At 38.3% G+C, this 23,694-nt stretch overlaps 2 protein-coding genes across 2 annotated transcripts; both read left to right on the forward strand.

The window, feature by feature from the left end:
• Nucleotides 1–1,186: 1,186 nt before the first annotated feature.
• On the forward strand, nucleotides 1,187–19,175 carry col8a1b (collagen, type VIII, alpha 1b). Its single transcript, XM_026948056.3, has 5 exons — nucleotides 1,187–1,332; nucleotides 14,959–15,250; nucleotides 16,012–16,047; nucleotides 16,156–16,191; nucleotides 16,289–19,175. Exons 2-5 carry the CDS (start codon nucleotides 14,968–14,970, stop codon nucleotides 18,187–18,189), a joined length of 2,256 nt encoding a protein of 751 aa, XP_026803857.1. The 5' UTR covers nucleotides 1,187–1,332; nucleotides 14,959–14,967; the 3' UTR covers nucleotides 18,190–19,175.
• Nucleotides 19,176–20,375: 1,200 nt separating this feature from the next.
• Nucleotides 20,376–22,711, forward strand: jagn1b (jagunal homolog 1b). Its single transcript, XM_026947973.3, has 3 exons — nucleotides 20,376–20,513; nucleotides 21,777–21,874; nucleotides 22,101–22,711. Exons 2-3 carry the CDS (start codon nucleotides 21,786–21,788, stop codon nucleotides 22,561–22,563), a joined length of 552 nt encoding a protein of 183 aa, XP_026803774.1. The 5' UTR covers nucleotides 20,376–20,513; nucleotides 21,777–21,785; the 3' UTR covers nucleotides 22,564–22,711.
• The last annotated feature ends 983 nt before the right edge of the window (nucleotides 22,712–23,694 follow it).

Raw genomic sequence — 23,694 nt, forward strand, 5'->3', positions numbered from 1 at the left:
TAGAGAATGATAGCAGGTGTTGAGGCAGGATGGGGAGGTGTAGAGAATGATAGCAGGTGTTGAGGCAGGACTGGGAGATGTAGAGAATGAGGGCAGGTGTTGAGGCAGGACTGGGAGGTGTACAGAATGATAGCAGGTGTTGAGGCAGGACTGGGAGGTGTATAGAATGATAGCAGGTGTTGAGGCAGGACTGGGAGGTGTAACTTAAGGAGATAATGAGAAAAGGGTTTGAAGGTGTTAGGGTGGAGGTGTAATGTATAGGGCATAGGATGGGGAAGTATTAGAGTGTCATTTCAGAAAGTGTCAAGGTTAAAGTTGTGAGGTATTGACCATAAGTCTTTATCTTCAAATACCAATAACGTTGGGCAAGACATATGTGTAGAAGCTTGTTTTTGATAGAAAGCATCTGCCAGATGTATAATGGTAGGAATGCATTGAAATAGGGAAGGGAGGTGTCAAAGATAAGGTCAGAAAGTGTTATGGTACAGTTGGTAGGTGCTGAGTTGATGTCAGGAGAAGCTGAGTAGGCATAACTGCTCTTGGCAGAAAAGTAAATGATTCATCGTTTACATAGATATGGTTTTATCAGATGAACAAGCAGGGATGCTGTGGAGCTTCATGGTGGGAGCTGGAAACTGAGATGCTTCAGGCCTGTAATGTTTTATTCCCATGAACAGGTCCAGTGCTGAGAGCAACATGGCAGGTGGCAACATTACAACACAAACAAAAACATTTTCATATTTTCGATACCGACTGCAAATGGGAAGCAGCTGCTGGACCCAGATCCCAGACAGATCCTCCTTTTCCTCTGCTAAGTGTTCACGGCAGCTCTGTACTGCAGACAGGTATTATTATTATAAATACAATTTTACACATTATTTATTCTTCTCAAGGCGCTTTCATGGATGAGAAGAAACAAGTCTATATGACAAATTTTCCAGTCATGCTGACTTACTACAACATGGTACTAATGCAATTAGACTTAGCTTTCAAGTAAACACTTAAATCTGAGTCTCTCACTCAGTCTGTCTTTCTCCCTTTTTCATATTCACAGGGTCTTTCTTTCTTTCCCTTATTCTTGCACTCTTTCTCTCTTTTCCATATTTACTTGGTTTCTCGCTCTCTCTCTCTGTCTGTCTCTCTCTCCTCCTTCTCTGTGAATGGGCCAGATCCCTCCCACCTGCCCATAAAAGTCTCCAGCATGCTGCGTGCGGTTTATAACCACAGTTTGGTTTGTGCATCCTTCTGCTGCAGCTCCACTTCACTGAGAGCAAAAAGAAAGAGTGAGAGAGAGTGAAAGAAAGAGTGAGGGACAGCAAGAGAGGGAGAGAGGTAAGTAGAACCTGATGCATGTATAAACTGAAAACATGAGTGAAGTGAAGTCTTCCTGTTTGTGATTCAGCCGGCCGTGGTTCGGATTATCTGGCTCCTCGGGAATGGTTGTGTAACACGGACACAGCCATGGGAAGCCAGAGATGCTCGGAATGCTTTGCCTGTTAGATCCGTTTTGGATTGCTGTGTTTCATAACCAAGGTGATTATAGCTTCTCAGGACGCTCAAATCCAAAATTGAGAATCAGGCCAATGTTGGCTCATTGGTCCGGTGTCAGATTTGACATATTTTCCAGTCTGATTCGTTTGTATATTTTTTAATACATGCCATGACTGATTTCTCATTTTCTTCTCTTTATGAAAGGTCAAAACACTTCCATTATTTCAAAATTCTAAGCTGATCTGCATCAGGTATCGACTTACACTCAGAGCTTTGATATCAGTATTGTATTGAAAGTGCAGAAATGTGGCTGATGCATCCATACTAGCTGCACCAATCAAATTAGCAATGTAACACAATTTTTAAAAAAATCAGCCAGTATGGCTGAATACTGGAGAAAGGAAATGCTAGGTTTGGCTCAGTATGCTAGAACTTTTAAAGCAGGATGATGATTGGAAATCATACAGGGTATAAGTTCAGCATAACCCCCTCTGCAGGTGTGATGATGGTTCAGTCCACCTGTTAGAGAACCAGTGGAAATGAAAATAAGCCCACCCAATAGATAAAATGTGCAAAATCCGAGTTCAGAGGTGGCCCTGGCAGGGATTGGAGTACTGCTCAGTTTTTGCGTACAGCCAGTGGGACTACGTGACTCATTAACAACACGTGTTTTTGATAAAGCTGTATTTTTTATGTAAATGAAACCTGCTGGTAGCCTAATTCCTGTAAATTATATTTGTCTGCAAGTAGCAAGTAGTTCTTCTCTGGCTTCATTTAAAATGTTTTAAACGTGTTGGTTAGGCTATTTCAGTGCTGGAAACAGACCTGCGTTTTACAATCCCTAAAGGAATAATTTGAAAATTAAAAAATTATCTTAAACTAGCAGAGGATCACCAACATTCCTTCACAAGCTAGCATCACATTATCTAGCAGTCTAGTAATAAATCTTCTCCATAAAGAAATCTAGCTTGATAATATTGGAGAATAAGAGAATGCTAAACAAATCTAGCTATCTAAAGTTACAGAAAATCCCTAAACAAAGCTTTGCTAACCTTAGATTATATCCACAAACAAAACTATCTAGGTGATTTAATCCCCAAACTTGCTAAAGTTTGCTAATGGGGGGAAAAAAAGGCTTCAAACCAAACTCACTGACAAAGAAAGATTCATAAACAATAAGGGATAATCCTTAAACAATAGCTAGTTAACATTAGAAAATGTTTCCAAACAATGCTCTAGCTAATCATAGAGAAAATCCCTAAACAAAAGCTAGCTTAGGTTAGATAATATCCAGATAATAACAAAACTAGCTAGCTAATGATGGAATAAAAATCCCTAAACCAGCTAATGTTAGAAACAAGATCCTTGAATTACAAAAGATAACCAGCTAATATTAGAGATAACCCTTAAAATTATTCATGGATCTTTTGTAATTTGAGGAACTTTTCCCCCCCCTAACATTAGTCAGTTAATTTTTAGAATTATCTAAGAAAGATAGCTAATGATAGAGAAAATCCCCAAGCTAGCTACTATTACAAAAATGTCCTCAAATAAAATTAGCTAGTATTATGAAAGATCCATGAATGAAGCTAGGTAGCTGATATTAGAAAAATATTCCCAAACAAAACTAATTAGCTAATGTTAGAGAAAATCCTTAAGTAAAAGCTAGCTTACAAACGACAAAAGAAAGATTCCCATTGAAAATCCCTAAACTAGCTCATGTTAGGGTTAATCCTTACAGTTTGCAGATAATCCTTAAATTTAGCTCTCTAGTATCCCTAAACAGAAGCTAGCTAGTATTAGAAAACGTTCCCAATCTATGCTAGTTAGCTAATGATAAAGTCCCCGAGTTAGCTAACATTAGAAACTTGTCTTCAAATAAAATGAGCTAACTTTTTGAAAGATCCATGAAAGAAGCTAGCTAGCTAATATTACAACATTGTTTATTTTAAGGTGAGATTACAAAGCTTTACTTTGTCATTAAAAGTCAGTGTAGAAAGATTTATGGAAGACATTTTGGCTGACAGACTACCATCACTCGTTAGCTACCTTAGCTTTGTGGAAGATAGCAAACGTGTCTTAGATTTAGGATAAGAAGAAAATTGGATTCTACATGAAATGTTTCACCAAATTATTCCTTTATGCTCTAATTCTGTATCTTAAGCAGAAGTAAAGGTGCAAAATATGTAAATTCATTTTTTTTCTCACTATTTAATGAAATCTAGATTAGCTTTATTAGCATGACTGTATTAATAACATCACTGAGGCTTACAAACGTGGCACTTTTTAAAAAAAATATAACCCACACATCAATGCTAATAGCAGTAATAATAATTATAAGAAGAAAAATATTTTTTACCCCGTCTTTACCTCTAACCTGTTCTCTCTCTCTCTCTCTCTCTCTCTCTCTCTCTCTCTTGTATTTTATTTATGGCAGTTGGCAGTTATAGTCGTTCGTATGGGACCAAACACAGACCGTAGGGGTGAAAAGCATGTGCTTACTCGACCACACGGCCGACGTTCCGTCGGGTTCCATACCCAATAAATCTGTCACCATGTGTTTGTCCAGTCAAGTAATGTTTGCCCCAGAATGATTTGTGACGAATAGCTGAAATATCTGGGGTATTTATTTCTGAAACATGAAATGCGTCAGTATCCTGTAAAGCAGGTACAGCTAAGCCAGCACGCTCTCCTTCTTTGCTCCATTTAGCCATTTTCCAGAGGAAACACCTGTAAAACGTTCGGCTTTGCATGTGTTCGGAATTTTAGCGAGCTGTCCTTGATTATTATTATGTTTGGAAATATGGGCTCGTCCTTGTTTATTCTCTGGCTGGTGAAGAAATTGAACTCTATTAAAAACCCTCACCTAAGACGTATTATTTAAGAATATTCCCGGAAACAAACCCTTTTTTAATACATGAAATTGAATTATATCTGAATAAACTGTTCCCATAAAGAATCAATTCTCTGTTCAATTCTGTGTTCTATAAAGTTCTATAAATCCATGAGAAGGTGGTGTGAGGAAGCAGAAAACTTAGTTTTACCTGTTACCTGACTGTTACAAAGCCCTGACACTGGAGACTCCTTCCTTAAATGTTTAATAAATGCATCATTACGTAAAACTTCACCATATTATCAATGCAATTTTTTTTATGTTTATGTGGAGTGTCTGCCATACATTTCAGTGTTACTATGGAAACGTTAAAGTATTAGAACGAGTGCATTACTGAAACAACGATTCCTGACCAATCAAAATCGAGAACTCAACAGTGCTGTGGTACAAAATAATTGTTATAATGTGAAATAACATTGACAAGAAATGTAACTAGCTAATGTGTGTGTGTGTGTGTGTGTGTGTGTGTGTGTGTGTGTGTGAGAGAGAGAGAGAGATAGATAGATAGATAGATAGATAGAATGATAGACAGAAACAAAGAGAGAGAAAGAGAGACAGACAGAAAGTAAGAAAGAAAAAGGCAGGTAGATATGTAGAGAGGGACAGAAAGAGAAAAACAATTGGGTATAGAGCAAGAAAGCCAGAGAGAAAAATAGATAGAGAGACAGGAAGAGGTAGACAGATAGATAGAGTGACAGAGAGAGACGGATAGAAAGAGAAAGGTAGACAGAGAGATAGAGATAGACAGCCAGGCAGAAAGAAAGAGAGACAGATAGATATAGACAGAGAGAGAAAGCAGGAGAGAGACAGATAGACAAAGAGACAGACAATTAGATTTAGAGTGAGAAAGCAAGAGTGAGAGAAATAGATAGACAGACAGACAGATACGTAGACAGAGAGAGTCAGATAAAGCGAGAGAGAGAGAGAGAGAGAGAGAGAGAGAATGTGTTTTACAGCTCCAGTTTGTGTCGTTGGCTCACTGTCAGTTCCGTCAGCTGATTCTACATTCCTGCACTGTCAGGATTAACACACACACACACACACACACACACACACACGCACAAAACCCCAAAAAAACAAAGATTTAAATATGCGCACACGCACAGAATGACGTTTAGAGTGTTTCTGTGCGCTTGCTGCAGATTGTGGGTTTTGGAAAAGGAAGCGTGTGTGTACGTGTGTGTGTGTGTGTATGTGTGTGTGTGTGTGGGTACAGAAGTTGAGTTTATGGAGTTAAGATGGTCATCACAAGTACTCTCTCTCACCCTCTCTCTCAAGAACACACACACACACACACACACACACACACACACATACACACACAAATTCTCAATATACCCAGTGATGTGGTTTTTTGTGGATCAGTCTGCCTGACATAACGGGATTTTGAGAGCTTTGGAGCAGAAAGTGTGTGTGTGTGTGTGTGTGTGTTTCCATGTTTTCCAGGTTTGTCATTATGGTTTCAATTAAATTTTATTCATGATTGTTTGTGCTTCTGTGTGGTTGCTTGTTTTCCAGTATGTCTGTGTTCATATTTGTGTGTGTGTGTGTGTAAAGAAGTTGAGTTTCTAGCCACAGCCTTCTCTATTATGGAGAATTTGATTTCAAGTATGTTTGAATTTGATACAGACACACACACACACACACACCCACACACACACAAACACTGTAGCCTGGCTTTGCACTCTACTGACCTCTGTAGGAAAGTGTGCTTGTGTGCGCGCGCGCGCGTGTGTGTGTGTGTGTGTGTGTGTGTGTGTGTGTGTTGTTTTTCCTCAGTTCTGTCTTTTGCTGAAAAGCGTTAAGTATAATCTCATAATAATTCAAATGAGTCACTGAACTGATTTAAATGACTCGAGTCATTTGAAACTATTCTCATAAATGATTCATTCAGATCTGTAGAGCAATTTTTTCAGTTGAAAGGATTTATTAAATTTGAGGCACAGATTCACTATATAATGTTAAAAAAATTCATAACTGAAAGATTCGCTGATTCAAACATGAATGAAGGAGGAGTGAATCACAGTGATGACCAAAATGATTCACTGAATCAAGGAGCACTACAACTCCTATAACTACAAAAGTTTATCATACTTAAGTATTATTAAGTATTTATTTAGTATTATTAAGTATTATTTGTTGGATATTTATATTTGTATGCATATAATTAAATACTGATACATAATTACATTTCCAAGAAAAAAACATACTTTTTACTATTTTAGCATTATGTAGTGCTGTAGTTGTATGTAGTTGGTTAACATTAAGCTTTGGTTGCTAAACCTCAAAACAGACAAAGATTGGTGTACACTGTGGCCAGAACAATGGCTCAGTGGTTATGAGTATGCATCTATCGAGAATTTTATGGCTTCGAGCACGGCTCAGCCAATCAGATTTTAGGACCGAAACTATCAGTGTTTGATAATCAGCTATGGATATGGAAATGTAGTGCATCAGCTTCAATATTTTGATTTTATCCGTCCACAACAGGAACGATTCAGTGATTCATTCACTGTAGTGATTCACCTTAGTGGTGGAATGTTTGTGATGATGTATATGTAGGCAATATGCTGAATAAGGTGTGTAATTTGGGACACGCCCACTATCCAATAAAGACAACCGTGTGTCATTTTATAATGAGTTATGAGCTTTATGAGATCATGAATGTAGTTATATTTTGATTTTTTTTTATTCATGTGCAATGACAAGCAGCAATTTGACAAAAAAAGGAATTAATATGCCATCAAAGGTCATCAAGTCGATTTATTTACATGCCTATGATATTACATGCCAATCAGAACGCAGCTCTGGAAGTCTCATAATCCTTTCCAGTGGACCAGAGCTCAATAAAAGTTTTAACAAACTTCCTAGCTGTTGTGTTGCCTTCAGTAATCAGTAAACTAGTTCCAGGAAACAAAAGCTCCTGCGTTCATGTAACCCACTGATTCGAACCTCGCTCGTAATTATAAGGCTGATAATGTGTGTTTTAAAAAAAATCTAATCATGGAAATTCGACGTAAAAGAGAGGTTTTATTTGAGGATTAGGCTACAGGGCAGATCATATCACAGATAATTATGGGTGAAATTGCTGCGCATGTTTTCCTCTGGCTAGCTCGAGCGGATTTGCTGTCAAACCCCGAGAACACAAAGTAACAAAAGCTCCTCTCTTCTTTTTTGGATTTGTGTCTTGGCTACTGAGCTCCATCTCTGGCTCACAGTAAATAAGACCTTTACACGATTGGCTGATTTCAATTCAGATAAATATATTAATGAAGGAGCCATGAATATGATATGACATGAGTATTATAGGGTTCTTATAATGTTATAAACAGGCACTTGGCTTAGAAATTCTCACTTGGCCTGTTACTGAATTGTATTATATTTTAATAAAAACAATTAATTGCCTTTTTATCTAGCACAATAAAAAAGTAATATAAATACTCTTCTAAAACAGTTTAATCATGAGCAACCAGTTATTGAAAATAAGAGCAGACTCTGGAGCTATCTGACTCATCACGAAATATTAAAAAAAACATTTAAGAATTTATAAAAAGCATTTAAATGTGCTAAATTCACAATTTTAGTGACTTTTAGTGTATACTCACTGTTTTTATGATGTGCTAACTCCCATTCCATGTGATGTTATGTATATTTTAGTGTAATTTACCTTTTAATGATTTCTTACTAACACAGCATTGTATATTATAAAACAAAAATATATATTTTTAAGTTTATAAAGCTTATTAAGAAAACATGCCAATGACTTTTGTCTGTTTTTTTTTTAAATCTCTACCAAATACTAGAAATTATACAGAATTTTATTTTTTTAAAAAAACATGCTGTTATTTAATAAAGTAAAGCATAAAATTGTTGAGATGGTGATGCTTTCAGTAAGGAGATGTTTATTTAACATTTATGGAAGGAGACTCCAGTGTCAGTGCTTTGTAACAGCTGTAACTTGAAGTTTTCCTGCATTATTTAAGTATAAGAGGATTTAGAGGAATACAATACTTGGGGATGTGAAGTTACAGGAACTTTGGTGTGTAAACCATAACTCCGCTTCATGACACCACTCTGATTCATTTCCTGTAACAGTACGGAAATGTAGTGCTTCGGCTTCAACGTTTCGATCTCACCCGTCCACAGAGATTGAACAACAGGAATGATTCAGTGACCGATACTGATTCGTTCACCTTAACGACTTACCTTAGTGAATCATTCACGAATGAGTGTTTTATTCCTTACTTAATACAGCTGAATTGTTTTTAATATCTGCAGCTGAGTCGGTGTGAAAGATTTTGTGAATTTTATGAATATTCATGAGTGATGTGAGACGTTCTGGCGTTTGCTTCATATTTTCCAGCTAATCCTTTTTTTTTTTTTTTTTTTTTTTTTTTTAAAGCTGACGTGGTGGAGGATGTGTGATTCAATTTAAGAGTGTGCATGTGATTATATGGATTAGGACCATTTTACTTAATTCCACACACACACACACACACACACACACAATACTGCTGTGCTGAGCTATTGAGCTACATTCAGACCACCATCTGTTATTTCACTGTGTCTATAATATGAATAATTTACTAACAAGAAAGGAAGTAACTTTCCAGACCACTTTGAAATGACCGCTACAATTTTATACCCAAATTCTGTACAAGCATAACTTAAAAATTCCTCACATGCATCAATTTTACTAATTTTTCTTATGCTATATTAATAAATTTCCACGTGTCACAAGGTTTATAGAGTTTTTAGCAGTATAAACTTTGATAATGGTACAAAACAGGATTTTAGTGCTAACTGTCTGATACAGTTAGAAAGCTTTTTCTTTCTTTTTTTAAAAATAATTTTCCCCACACCATTCGACAGTTTGGTAGCGCTGCTCTGAACAGATAATTAGCGAGGTAGTAGAACATAAGCTTAACATTACAACTTAAAATAGCTAGCTATGAAGACAAACCGTGGTTTGATTGTTCGCACCAAATTTGTCAATCACAACATTTTTAACGTATCTTAACTTTCGTTAGTTTAGCTAATTTGTTTTAATTTTTTAAAAATAAATATACATCCTATTAGCTAGCTAGTTAATATTTGCAAGCTAGCAAACTATCTACCTATAGATACATAGGCTCGTCAACATAAATAAGCTAATGTCCCAATGTAAAATAACTAGTTATTAAGGATAACATGACATTGTGCTCTAAAAGATTTTGTAGTTGAATTTGTTACTATCAAATTATGTTTCAAAAACGAATAATAAAATAAGTATTAATGTGTTTGAAATTTAGAAATATTGACATCTTTTGAAAACAAAATATCTTCAATATGTTGAACGTGTTAACTTTCAGGCTAGTGATGATATGGATCATTTGGCTTAGCTAACTCTTAAATATTGATTCATAAATGACTCATTACCACTTTTTTTTTTTCTAAACCGGAGAAAGTTTGAAATAGTTTGACCAGTATTGTTCTTTGTTTGGCATTTTTTCCCATGAAATCTTATTAAACCTTTTAAATAAACCAAATAGCTTAGCATTTCTATTCTCTATTTCTATTTCTATTTTTACAGATACGGATCTGCATCATTCACACAGCTGAGAGTCAAATACTCTGACAAACAGCTCAGATATTGAAATGAGGTTTCCATGGAAGGCTTTAGATTAAATTAAATTGCAGGTGCAGTGCTGCTCATTACAAAAAAGGGAGAAATTGCTCATATACGTGAGTCAACTCTCAACATTAATTTAAAAAGAATCGATTCAAAGAGTCGACTCATTCGCAAATGACACATCAATACAGTACACAATTCTCTTAGATGTGCACATGCCAGATCATTGCTTTTGCTGTGCCAAAGTGATTCCTCAGTCTAAATATATTTCCTCTAAACTTTTTTGGCCCGAATTTAGTTTTCAAGCTAAAGTTCATTGCTAACTGACAGTAAAATCTTGAACGTGGTGATGCAGTTCAAGAAATCATGGAATTGAACTGCAGTCAAATCCGAAGCCACATAAAAAAGAGGGTTTTTGTAGTATACACGCTACTGGAAAACATTCCTGCTCATTCACTATGCTAATTCTCTGCGTATTAGTATGGAAACTTCTGTCCACATGTTTTCTATCATTGCTTTCCAAATCATTACAAGAACAGAGGAAGATTCACAGCTGTATGGACCGTCTTAAATTCTGTTAAAGGCTTGTCGAAGTCTTGGTTAGGAATTTTTGGACTTCCTCAGATCCTCAGTGCCACTCCTGCCATTGACCAGATATCATAAATGTGGACTCGGGTACCTGTGTTACGAACCGGTTAAAGTGGCGATCTCAAAGCCACATAGCATGTTCTTCATTTCCTCATATTCATCTTAGCAAACATGCCAGGCACAAGCAATTAGTGTGCTGTCTAAACCCCAAAACACCTCGTCCATCTTCCCCGACGTATTAAAGGAAGAAATCAGATCACACGTATGGCTTTCATAAATCAAATGTCTTGGCAGTCGTCCGCCGTTCCGACGTGCAAGTCGAGATTCCTCATTCCGGGCCGCTCTGTGGTTTAACGGTCCTTGGGTTTTTTCGCTTTTTGCATGATGTCGGTTTGTTGTTTCTGCTAACATGAGTGATTAGGAAACAGAGACAGAGAGCTCAAATCCAGACTCATAAAGTGCTGGAGGAAAAATATGAAGTACCTGTTAGGATTTTATGCATTTATTAGTGCAGAAAGTTAGGCAAACATGGGTGTATTAACCCTTTAAACTTCAAGCACCCTTTGGCATTTCCACATGCATAATTACACATGTTTCCATTAATCAGAAAAATTATGTACAATTTCAGGTCATGGGGCTGCATAACGCCTACATAACCTATGTACATATTTGTAGAGGCTTAATCCAACTTAGCAGTCATAAAGTCTGCCTTTGATTCAAGTGATAGATAATTATGGTGTTATTTTATTTAAAGGCACCTACACAGGGCCTTCAAAACACATTCATAAGCACTGCAGTGATGGAGTCATCCATCACACAGAAGGCTTATGTCAAAATTATTGAGGTGATGTGTGATGACATGTAAGAGACAAGACAGAACAGTACATTCATGACATTGGGAAAGCTGTACAGGGTATACATAGTGCTTCATAACAATGTTAGAAATGAAGATGCATTTTGAGAGTTTGAGGGTATTAATATCATTGATTCAGCTGGCATATGTGCAGTTTTGTTAGAATGTTGCCTAATTATAGCCTTTTATTGAAAACAGAGCATCGGGCAGTTAAGTGGTAAGAGTTAAACAGTGTTCATAAGAAGTAGATACACAGCCACAATCCAAATATCTTAATTTTATACAGTCCAAAGTGCAAAACCATCCCTAACAGCTCAGCACTTACACACAACACAAGGTAATATAAAGACTTCTCATATTCGAGAATATCCCTGAGCAGTTTATATAGGGAACAACCAGGAAGTGACCTGGAAGTGTGTGTGTGTGATCGGCAGAGGTCCCACTAAAACTCCAGAGTGTGAGACCTCTGCTGGCATGGCGAGAAACTTTCCTGAGTCTCTCTTACAATTTACACTTGTTATGAGAAACATGAAAAGCTTTTAACTTAAGGCTTCATTTTTTTTTTCCAATAAAAAGTGGGAATTATCTAGCAAAAATTGGGATTCCAATGGGATTAGGATTGTTTTTATTGCTCTGGCAAGCTAATTCCAGGATAACTTTATATCTACCCTAAAAAGGAATGAGTAGCCCTGGGAAGAACAAAAATATTTACTTTATTATTGGTAAAGTTTTAGATTTGATGCTTCATTGTAGGTCTATTTCAATCAAATATGTATATATTTTTTGAAAGCCAATTTGATTTTAATGGCATCCCTAATAAATATTGCTAGCTAATGTTAACTACATGCTTGTCTAATGTTACGTACATTTCTAGATTTTACTTCAGATTAATCAGCTCAAAACATTCTCCATTTACCGTGAGAGAAAGCAAGAGCACCGTGTCAGTGCTTCTGCATTCCAAGGGAAAACCTAGTCGAGACAAAATCACTGGCCTAAACATTTCTAATTTGAGTCGGGTGGAAGAGGGTCTGGCTTCCAGGGTGTCAGTTAATATCAGAGACTTCAAAACACCTGCACAACTGTCAATCATTGCAGATTCATATGTTGATTGGCGGTTTTATTGAGGGAAAAATAGAAGAAGCTCTTTTGGTGTATATTTGAGTGACAAAGCCTACTAGCCTACTCTGATGTTAAAATGTGGTTAATAATAATGTAATATAAATCTTAATATAAATATCAACCCCCAAGAACAAAGGTGTTGTTGGAGGATTTATGATTTCCACCAAGTAATCAAGCATACACTCTTGGGGGAAAAAAAGGTTCTACAAAGGTTCCTTAAGGGTTCATTGGATAATTAATTGTTTGTAGCTTCCAAAATGTGTTCTATATTGAATCCTTTTGGATGGATAACACTCAAAGGTTCATAGAACCTTTAAAGATTCCCCCAGAGGGACAACAGAAGAACCCTCAACGGGTTGTTGACCAAGTTTAGGTTTGTAGGAGCTGGAAAACAATGCAATAATCCTGGTGTAGACTGGATGCATGGGGACTGGGTCTGAAAATCTGTGCTAGAAGACCCTGAAAAGGTAAAAGGTACCTGATGGATATCTTTCTTTGAATGAGCTGTTTCTATAGAAAAGATAATGTATTAATCAACAATCAGATTTGAGAATTCAACAATGCTTTGGTATAATAACCAATTAACTAACACGCAAGACATGAGAACTGTTTGATTATTCTCTAGGCAGTGTGTATCAGCTTTAATCCAGTGACCTTCATTCTTACTCACATTTGAAAAATTAGGAAAAAGATAAATGATATTTTATCTTTATGTTTTACACTGTCCAATAACACATGTGCCACTCATAATTATTGGGGGGATAAAACTGGACAGGAGCTTACTGCTGGCTTAAACACTTAAGCTTGTGCGATTCATCATTTGCATGTGGAACTCGTCCAGTTAAGTTCTGTTTTTCTATGAATGAGGTGTTAAAATGTGTTCCAGATTAGCCATAGTTTCCACTAAAGCTCAATGCAAGACGTTTTCTCAGAGGATAAAGAGTGCTTACATTAGCTGGGGTACAACTGACTGCTACATTATTTCTAGACTTTATTCATTCAGTTTTAGCTGTTCTTAAAACACTGCGTTCTATCACGCTTGGGTTTAGTGTCAAATGAAATCATGTGTGTTAGAGCAGAAAGAAAAGTGGACCGTGCTGTGTTGCTGTTCTCTGGGATTTGAGGTTGAGACCTGTGTTACATGATGAACTCCAGAGCTCATACACACATTCATCCACCTATATAAGCTGTGAAGAATTTGTAGATTTCTGGAACACTTCATCTACAGGGCCCTCTGTTTACAACAGAGACTGGATCCACATTATTTCGAAACTCTTTAGCTTAAAGAAGCCCTTAAGTAATCACACTGTATCCAGACTTAGAGAATGAATCCAATGTACCACAAAATACAAGGATGGTTTTAAATTAAGTATACAATGTACAGGCTTCAGAGGGAGACGTGACTAATATGTTATTGTTTCTATAGTAACAGCATTTATTTAACATTTATGGAAGGAGTCTCCAGTGTCAGTACTTTGCAACAGTCAGAGGTAAGGCTGCAACTTTAAGTTTTCCAACATCTTCAGGACAGAGGAGTTTATGCTTATAGGTTTCTCAGTAGCATGAGAAATTTGCATTTGTTTCTGTCTTGCTACCTTCTAGAGAGAGAACAAAGAGAGTCTGGTGAGAGAACAACTGTGTATAGCTGCTATAACATAAGTGAAAACAGGAGCTAACTTGTTGCATGGATGTTCCTCAACATTAACTGTAACTAGAAATGGATAAAAGTATGACTTGCCGTTTAATAAATTAAAAAATGTTGGAAAACTGTTGTGATATAAAAGTAATAAAATACATCGGGACATGCTGTTATAGGAAAAATAATCAACTTTGGGGTCATAACAGTAACTTTGCTTCATCACACCACCCTGTCTTTGATTATTTTCCTATAGCAGCACAACCTATTTTGTTTTATTCTTTTAATCCATGTCTCGGCAACATATTTTTGTAATGGCTGTCGAATTATTTTCAATTTAAAAAGTACATAAGTACATCTGTGCAAATTCGATTAAGCTTTATTTTACAAAATGATTGTGTGCTGCAGAAATGACAGCGACAACACGCATAATTTCCAGCTCTTTATTAAGGTTATAGCGTGATTGTTTAAGCAGTCCACCCTGGCAGAAAGAAGAATGTATCATCAGCTGTTTACCAGCTGAAAGCCACCTATTGCACACAAGGGACATATTTTTCAAAAATTGTCAAAGTTTTGGCATCATTGTATCTGCGAGAGAGAGAGTGTTTTGCTATGCTATTTTATGATGATCCTTCTGACTACAACAATGCTCTTGGGAAGCTGACCTGGGTTTATACCAGAACATTTTGCTCTACTAAATGTCAAATCTGCTATTGCTATATTTCTAGAGCTGTGCATCAATTCCTTTCCCTTCTTCCATTCTGCAGGACGTGGCCATGCACTTCCACTCTGCCTGTGGATTTGCCTTGGTGGTACAGCTTTACCTGCTGCATCATGCCCAAGCAGGGGCATACTATGGACACCAGCAGCTGGCCCAGCAAAACCAACCACTGCCGCAGTTACCTCACGTGCCAATGGGCAAGGAAGGGATACCCCATCAGCAGTACTTAGGGAAGGAGTTGCCTCATCTGCCATATGGAAATGATATGCCCATGCTCCCATACTATGGAAATGAACAGCCACAGCCCTTTCCTTTGGCAAACCCCAGTCTAGGCAAAGGTATGAATATAGTCAAAAATATAAATCACATCCTTGTATACAGTGGCTTAATATGCTGCTGTCATCTATGTCAAATAGTTAATTTGCAGCATTTTTTGCTAGGACATACTGTACATAGAAATGAGATTTTAAGGATGGTGGTGCACATTTGAAGTACTACTACATTTCCACTCAGTTTCACAATTAATTTGTACCAGATCTAGACACTACAGCACAGCAAGAGGTCTGCCCACATTTCGCCTACAGACATTTTTGTCTTGGCCACATTTGCGTCATTCAGCTATTGCTTGCCACCTCATGATACAATGAAGCCACTGAAAAGCTTAAGTTCATTAAATTAACTTGCCTGTTTTTGCCAAAACAAATATAATCAAGGAACTGTGACCTGCACATGGTTTACTCAAACAGTAATTCACATTCTCAACAATCATATGTCGTCAAGAAAATTAAGTGGTAACATGTTGCACAGAACAAATTGGGCTTCTAGGACCTGTACATATAGCATTTCTAAAAAGCTGTGAAAGCTGGCACTGTGTCACTTTCTGACACTTTCTCTTTCAGCCTTCAAGCCAAGACAGCCATCTATAGTAATTATAGATCACTCAATATCACGCATATTATAACCAATTGTTTAATATGTTGAAAACCCTAGGAATATAACAAATTTGGGCCATATCATATTGATCCACTGTTTAATTTATACCTTTCCCATTATTCCGATACACAGCACAAGTCTTTATGATGTTACATTCTCTCCTCAGGTGAAAACATTCTCCGAGGTCAGAAAGGTCCAACAGGTGAGGTACCTTGCCGTACATTGAATACATCGTTGAATACATTGAATACATTGTTCAAAAAATTCTGTACGTAGCATGTGTACTCATAATATTGCATTCCCCCATCAGGTGAAAATATTCTCAGAGGTCAGAAAGGTCCTGCAGGTGAGGTGCCTTGCTCTAAATTGAATATATCCATCTGTACTTTTTCAAAAATTACATACATAGCACATATACTTATAATATTGCATTCTCCACTCAGGTGAAAATATTCCCAGAGGCCAGAAAGGTCCTTCAGGTGAGGTTGGCCCCATGGGACCTCGAGGACCTCAGGGGCCCCCTGGACCACCAGGTCAGGGGATTCCAGGACCTCATGGGAAACCAGGCCCACCTGGCCCTCAGGGATACCCTGGGATTGGAAAACCAGGTATGCCAGGACTGCCAGGAAAACCTGGAGGAATTGGATTGCCAGGGCCAAAGGGTGACATGGGACCAAGTGGTGGTGTGGGACCAGTAGGATTGCCAGGCCCTCCAGGTCTTCCAGGCCCACCTGGGTTACCTGGTGTGTCAAAACCAGGTGCACAGGGATTACCTGGGCAGCCTGGGTTTCGTGGGGAGCCTGGACAAAAGGGCTCTCCAGGGATTCCTGGGCTTCCAGGACCTAAAGGTGATTATGGACTTGGCCTTCCGGGATTACCAGGGGTAAAAGGACCACCTGGGCCTCCAGGGGTACCAGGTCCTGGAGGAATACCGGGATTTGGAAAGCCAGGTCTAAATGGACTTCCTGGGGCCCCTGGAGGCCCTGGTAAACCTGGTCCCCCTGGAGAGCAAGGGTTAGCAGGACTTCCTGGTGAAGAGGGACAACCAGGGCCTCCAGGCCCACCAGGTATTGGCAAACCTGGTTTGGATGGTTTTCCAGGGCCACCTGGTCTTCCAGGTGGAAAGGGAGAGCCAGGTCCACCTGGTTTTCCAGGAGGTCCAGGTTTACCTGGAATTGGTAAACCTGGATACCCTGGACCAAAAGGTGACAAAGGACATGGTGGCTTACCTGGGGCTCCAGGTCCAAAAGGTGAGAAAGGTCATGGTGGATTTCCTGGAATAATTGGCCCACCTGGACCAGGTGGTCTTCCTGGTCCACCAGGTCTCATGGGGCCACCTGGTGGCATTGGCTTCCCTGGACCAAAAGGAGAGGTTGGTGAAATTGGGCCAAAAGGACCAGTAGGCCCCACAGGTGAACCCGGTCCTCCAGGACTTCCAGGAAAATCGGGGCTCCCAGGAGAAGGTGGACAACCAGGACCAAGAGGCTTACCTGGACCTTTAGGCCCTCAGGGTGAAAATGGACCTAAAGGTTTACCTGGTCTCCCCGGGGCTCCTGGCAAGCCGGGACCAAAGGGGGAAGGTGGGCTACCAGGAGACAAAGGTAGTCAAGGTCCAATAGGAATCCCAGGATTAATGGGGCCAAGTGGACCAATTGGGCCTCCTGGATTTCCTGGACCAAAGGGAGAATATGGACCACCAGGGAAGCCTGGACCACCAGGTGAAGGAAAGCCTGGTTTTCCAGGCCCAATGGGTCCACCGGGGAAACCGGGTCCTGGTGGACTTCCTGGTAAACCTGGAATACCTGGCCTTCCTGGTCCTCCTGGTCCACCTGGGCCTCCGTCTGGCAATGGTGCAATTCTTCCTGATGTGGGTCCAGGACTTGATGGGGCCAAACAAGGAGTCTATAAAAAATTCAAGCCTGGAGATTTTATTGGCAGGAGTGTTCTTGAGATGCCTGCCTTTACTGCTCAGCTAACAACACCATTTCCACCTGTTGGCACACCCGTGGTATTCAACAAGATCTTGTACAATGGCAACCAGAATTACAACCCTCAAACTGGCATTTTCTCCTGCAGTATACCAGGAATTTACTATTTTGCATACCATGTCCACTGTAAAGGGGGCAATGTATGGGTGGCTCTGCAAAAGAACAATGAGCCAGTCATGTACACATATGATGAGTGCAAAAAGGGTTTTCTGGATCAAGCATCAGGTAGTGCAGTACTGCCTCTAAAGTCTGGAGACTCAGTTCATGTTCAGTTACCATCAGATCAAGCTCCTGGACTTTATGCTGGTCAGTATGTCCATTCATCATTCTCTGGATATTTATTATACCCAATGTAATGTATCGGATAAGTCCCTCACAAGTCAGTGGTGGAAATATAAAATGCACATACTTGCTATCAAAACTGATGAGGGTGAATTAAAAGCACAGGAATTCAGTGATATAGACTTCATCAGTGTTCTTTGGAAGTGAAGAATGTCTAAAAAGATGCAGAAGTGAATTTGTAGAGCAGCAGTACTAGAGGCAATAAAGATAAAAAGCCATTAAAACTGAATCTGAACATATTTAGGTGAGTGACTCCATTTGGAGTTGTGTTTCACCATGCAGTTTACATATAGGCTACATTTACATATCAATACAATAAATATTCAAGTAACAAGAACACATCTCCACGTATTACCTGCCAGTATTTCTATAATACAGGGATAATATCGGCTAATTACATACATAGTGTATTTCAGTTTTTTTTTCTTCCATATGCAATCGATACAATAATCTATACATAAGCTCATTGTACTCTCACTCTTTGTATGATGCAACATATTCGTTATGGTATAGTTTGCTTTTCCAGTTATCACATCACGTTACAGTAGCTTTAGATTCGCTGTGATCATCTGTGAATCAGAATTTAACATTGAAGAAACAAGGTTAGTTTTGTTTACTGCTACAGCCTGGGGGATAATTATGAAATATGTATATGTGTACATATATATTTCCTGTCATTTTCTTTTCTTTCCTTTTTTTTTCTTTTACAGGATCAACGTAGTATCGTTCCGTTACACATTTGTAAGTTACATCTTAGCGGAGTTAGATGCTGAAAAGATTTCTGTGGGGGTTCTTTTATCTGTAATTTATTTTCCATTTTTTTGTTTTACTACTGAGAGCTTGAATTTGTAAATGTGCAGAAAAGATGATGGAACATACAAAAAAAAGGAATTCTGTTTTCTAATTTTCAGAATGGTGCTAAACATTTAATCGAATGAGGAACAGTGAAGTTTATAGTGTCAGTTTTGTTTTTTTTTTAATAAAATTTAATTAATGGAAATTATGGATGTACGTGTGATCTGTTCATTGTACATAAATAAATAAAGGAAAAGGTAAAACATAAATTATTATTTTTTTTTTTTTTACACCCAACAGGGGAGTTATGTACAATTTTTTTTTGCTAGATAATTAGCACTGATTATTTGGCAAAAGCCAAAACTTGTGAAACAGTTCTTTCTCCTTGAATTGGCTCTTAGTAAGAACAGTATATCCACCTCTTATGGGGTTTTTGTTATGATTGTTTTATTGTCATAAATTCCAAAAGTAAAACTTTTGATACGAGTACATTGGAGTTACGTTGCTTTCCAAATCACAACCACTGATTTGACAGCTGACCTCAAATCCACTTGAATAAAGAACAGACAGACACACAGACGGACGGATGGCAAAAATCTCAGACAGCAAGAAAACCTGTGTTAAACTCCTGAACATAAATGTGTAAGCAACATCTCTGTATAACGAACAAGAAAAAAGAAGAATAAAAAGCATAAAAGTGCAAAGCTGATGAAGTGCAAAGACAAGGAAGATGAGAAATAAGGATGTGTTCTTAGCAGAGATCTTACCCTGTATGAGTTCTCCTTCAATCTCTTCATCTCTCTTATCCCTTATAATAAGTTGTCATCTAAATAGTGTGTACAGTTTACCAGTTTTCTGTTAGTTCTTCTTTTTCCTAGAAATATCACTATTCTACATTCAAAGGCTCAAAAAAATGATATGTCCCAGGCAGAATCGGGTTTGACATCCCTGTAATAAAATATACACCATCAGGTGCTTAATCATAGCCTTCTAATTGCATTACACGTGATTTCTCCAAACTTCACCTCACTTCACTTTGCTTCTTGTATGTTCTCTGTATTTATATACATTTTAGAAGATTTTTTTGCTATTCATACAGTATCATATAAAAATGTAACTTTTTGGTGCTTAAAAAATCCTTGAAATTCCAGGATTTCTATACTGTATGAACCCTGTTTGAAGAATTTAAATCTAATCATTTTTGTGAAATGAATAAATGTATTAGTTACTAGGGATTTAAAATAAAAGGAACTTCAAAACAAATGTTAGGTGGCATTCACAAAGCATTTAAATCTTCCTCCAGGCCAGTAGAGGGCGCTAACACAAACTCGACGGAATAAAGGCACCGAAGAAGAATCGCGTCTTCTCTCATTGGTCAAGTCCCAAACGCCTTCCAAGTGGATATGTAGGGCACTAGTTAGGACGTATAGAAGCTACCACTTAATCCTCAGTGTAGTGCGCTTGTGTAGGGTGGATGGAGGTTGTTTGGGATTCAGCTTCGGTGTGTTAGCTTGCTTGGAAGTGCCTGGTAGTTGCAATCAAAGTAAGTCAAGTTCGCTTAACTGTTTTTTTTTAATTGTTTGCTATTCTCAGCAAATTATATTTTTGTCATTTTATTTTTCATGTATTTCTGACATACTGTGCAAATTAACATTTTGTCGTGATGCCGGAAAAACGGCTAGTTCGCTAATATCCTAGCAATAAGAGTTGAGTTTTGAACGAAACGTCAGCACAAACCTCCAGTTTTTAGTTAATAAATAACTTTTTTTAAACGTTAAAGGTCAATAAATAACAATAAGTTAGTTTTCTTTAGTAATTTATTACTAAGTAAGAATGTTGATGGGGTTCAGTTCGCTAGCTGTGGATTAAATTGTGGGCAATCAGGTGGAAGAGCAGTAGGACTGAGAGTCGAGTCCAAAAAAAGAGTCGATTCTTTGATTCCTGTTACTGGAAATAGAGAGTCGATTCCGAAGCTTTGGAGTCGATCCGCACTGATGCGTATTGTTAAACAAAGTGCCTCCCAGATTGCTATAATCAGGGTGTATTGTAGCTTGGAGATTTAGCGTTAGATGACTTTAATCTCGCTTAATTCAGATATGGACATGAGGCAAGAGTGAACTCGACTCTTGGAATCGACTTCTTTGATTCCCAGCACAAGGAATCGAATTCAGAGTCGATTCTAAAGTTACTGACTTGAGCTCATGTTCCCCAGAACAACAAATACAGTTAAATACAGAAGCTTGTATACAAATGGATGAAGTACTTATAACTCTATATAACAAAACATTTAGCATCTTATGTTCCACAGGTGTTAGTTAATTATGACTAATTAAAATGGTCAGATATTCCCTGTTAAAACTATTAATAGTCATTAATAAGTTAAGTTCTTGTTTCTGATTGACATTAATGTAAGAGGAGTAAAACACTTTGGGTCATGCTGTTATAGGAAAATAATCAAGTTCGGGATGGTAACATACTACTTCATCACACCATCACGTCGTTGATTTTTTATTATAACATTTATGTGGTTTTTTTTTTTTTATGTATTTGATGTTAGATTTATACGATTTTTTATCTTTAAAATTATCAAGTGTTGAAACTTTTTCGGTATCAAATTATTTAACGTCTACAAAATAAATTAACATATCAAGTCAGTGTGTCCATTTTTTTAAATGCAACTCGAGTGTATTGGTGGCAAGTTTTCAGCAAATCAAAATATCATATAGGTTCAAGTATCATGATCTGATATTTTTGTCAAAATTGCTCACCTTTACTAAATCTCCCATGATGCTTCTTGGTTGTTCAGGGTTTTGCCATGGCATCGCGGGCCGGACCGAGAGTAGAGGGTACAGATGGAAGTGACTTTCAGCACCGGGAACGTGTGGCCTCACACTATCAGATTAGGTGTGTGTGTGTGTAGAGTATATTGTTTGTTACTCGATATTGTGTATTTACCAGTTGTTTTTGTGCAACTGGTAAAAGACTGCAAAAGTCTGAAATGTTTAGGTCAATTCTCAAACCATTTAAAAAAAAAAATTATATGTATAATATATATATTGTAGTTAGCGAGTTGCAGCCCTAGTCTGGAGTCCTCTGCTGACTGTGCTAAATTTTCTCTGTCCCTCACCAGTGTGGCACTGAAATCAGAAATCCGAAAGCTGAACATGGCTCACGTTGCGCTGTGGGCATTAGTTTTGGCCCAGGTGGTGGTGAGCCAGCTGAATTTACTCTCCCACAAACTGGTGGCCAGCCCGTACCAGTGGGAGTACCCGTACCTGCTGAGCATCATTCCCACCGTGCTGAGCTTCATGGCACTGCCGAAGAACACCAGCGGCTACCTGGCCGTGTCCATGATCGGCGCTGGGCTGTTTTGCATAGCGCCCATCATCTACGGTGCCATGGAGATGTTCCCTGTGGCGCAGCAGCTGTACCGGCACGGCAAAGCGTACCGCTTCATCTTCGGCTTTTCCGCCGTCTCCGTCCTCTACCTGCTTATAGTGGTGGCTGTGCAGGTGCACGCCTGGCAGATCTACTTCAGCAAGAAGCTCCTGGATGCCTGGTTCAGCACCACACAGGACAAGAAGAAGAAATGAAACCAGCTGCAAACATGGACACGGACGACTTGGGGTTTTTTATGTATCATCATCATCATCATGACCTGAATTTATTTTCTCATCGACTTGAGATAATGAGAGATCATGCAGAATGGTCTGAACTTGTGAAACTAAGCTCCCCTGTTCCCCCTCAAGTGATCAGATTCAGATTTGTTTTGAGAATTAATGATGATAATTGATTCCTGGCACAAAAAGTGTTAAGTTGCATCATAACTCCATCCACTAAAAATGAGCATTTCTACTGTACCATGTGATCTCTTCATCCAGTTCTTCTACTCAGGTACAAAACAATATGAAATCCCTATAGCCATGACTCGGAGAGGTCTGTGTCAGACACGTTCATCCTGATTAAAAAAAATAAATGGACCAGAAATTTGTATTGTAGTTATTTAAGGACAAAATAAAGTTGGAATTTTAAAAGAAGTATTCGTTGTTTTCTGGGTAGTTGAGGGTGGCGTAAGGCCGGGCGAGATCCAAAAATAATTATAATCACTTGTTTGTTTTTAAAAAGAAAATCTTGATAACCAATTACACGCACCCCCAGCAGGGTTGTCATGGTAACATTTTTCATTGATCACACTTTCATACTTTTGCCACTCTCGTACTTTGTTATTCATTCTTTATTTGCAATTTCTTTTACTCTACCTGTGTAGAAGGGGAAAAAATCCACTGCACATCATTCTGTACTCCATTGTTATTAGAGATGCATCGATACCGATACTGGTATCAGTATTGATCCGATACAGTGCTTATGAACTGGTACTCATAAAAATGCTTCGATACCAAAAACCAGTACCACACAATGTAGTGTACGTACAGCGTTCCTTGCACAGACATAGCTGCACAAAGCAGCAGCAGCAGCAGAGACAAAATGTCTGTGATTTGGAGGTAACTTCAAGATTAACTTCAAGAGAAAAAATGTCAGCAGATAACCTCAGGGCAGTGAAAATAACAGAGACACTCACCCAATATATTGTTCTTGACGATCAACCACAGTCAGTCGTTGATAACGTGGGATTTCGACGCCTTCTTAAAGTATTTTAGCCCAAGTACGACATTCTGTCGTTATCATATCACAGAGACTGTGTTACCAAAGATGCACAACTTTGT

Source organism: Pangasianodon hypophthalmus, chromosome 25, assembly GCF_027358585.1.
Source record: "Pangasianodon hypophthalmus isolate fPanHyp1 chromosome 25, fPanHyp1.pri, whole genome shotgun sequence".
NCBI lineage: Eukaryota > Metazoa > Chordata > Actinopteri > Siluriformes > Pangasiidae > Pangasianodon > Pangasianodon hypophthalmus.

Excerpts from the sequence above, each read along its gene's own strand:
- col8a1b (XM_026948056.3), top strand. The coding sequence starts at position 14,968 with ATGCACTTCCACTCTGCCTGTGGATTTGCCTTGGTGGTACAGCTTTAC. Across the intron at positions 16,048-16,155 it reads AGGTCAGAAAGGTCCAACAG|GTGAAAATATTCTCAGAGGT; the intron begins GTGAGGTACCTT and ends TTCCCCCATCAG. Across the intron at positions 16,192-16,288 it reads AGGTCAGAAAGGTCCTGCAG|GTGAAAATATTCCCAGAGGC; the intron begins GTGAGGTGCCTT and ends TTCTCCACTCAG.
- jagn1b (XM_026947973.3), top strand. The coding sequence starts at position 21,786 with ATGGCATCGCGGGCCGGACCGAGAGTAGAGGGTACAGATGGAAGTGAC. Across the intron at positions 21,875-22,100 it reads GCCTCACACTATCAGATTAG|TGTGGCACTGAAATCAGAAA; the intron begins GTGTGTGTGTGT and ends GTCCCTCACCAG.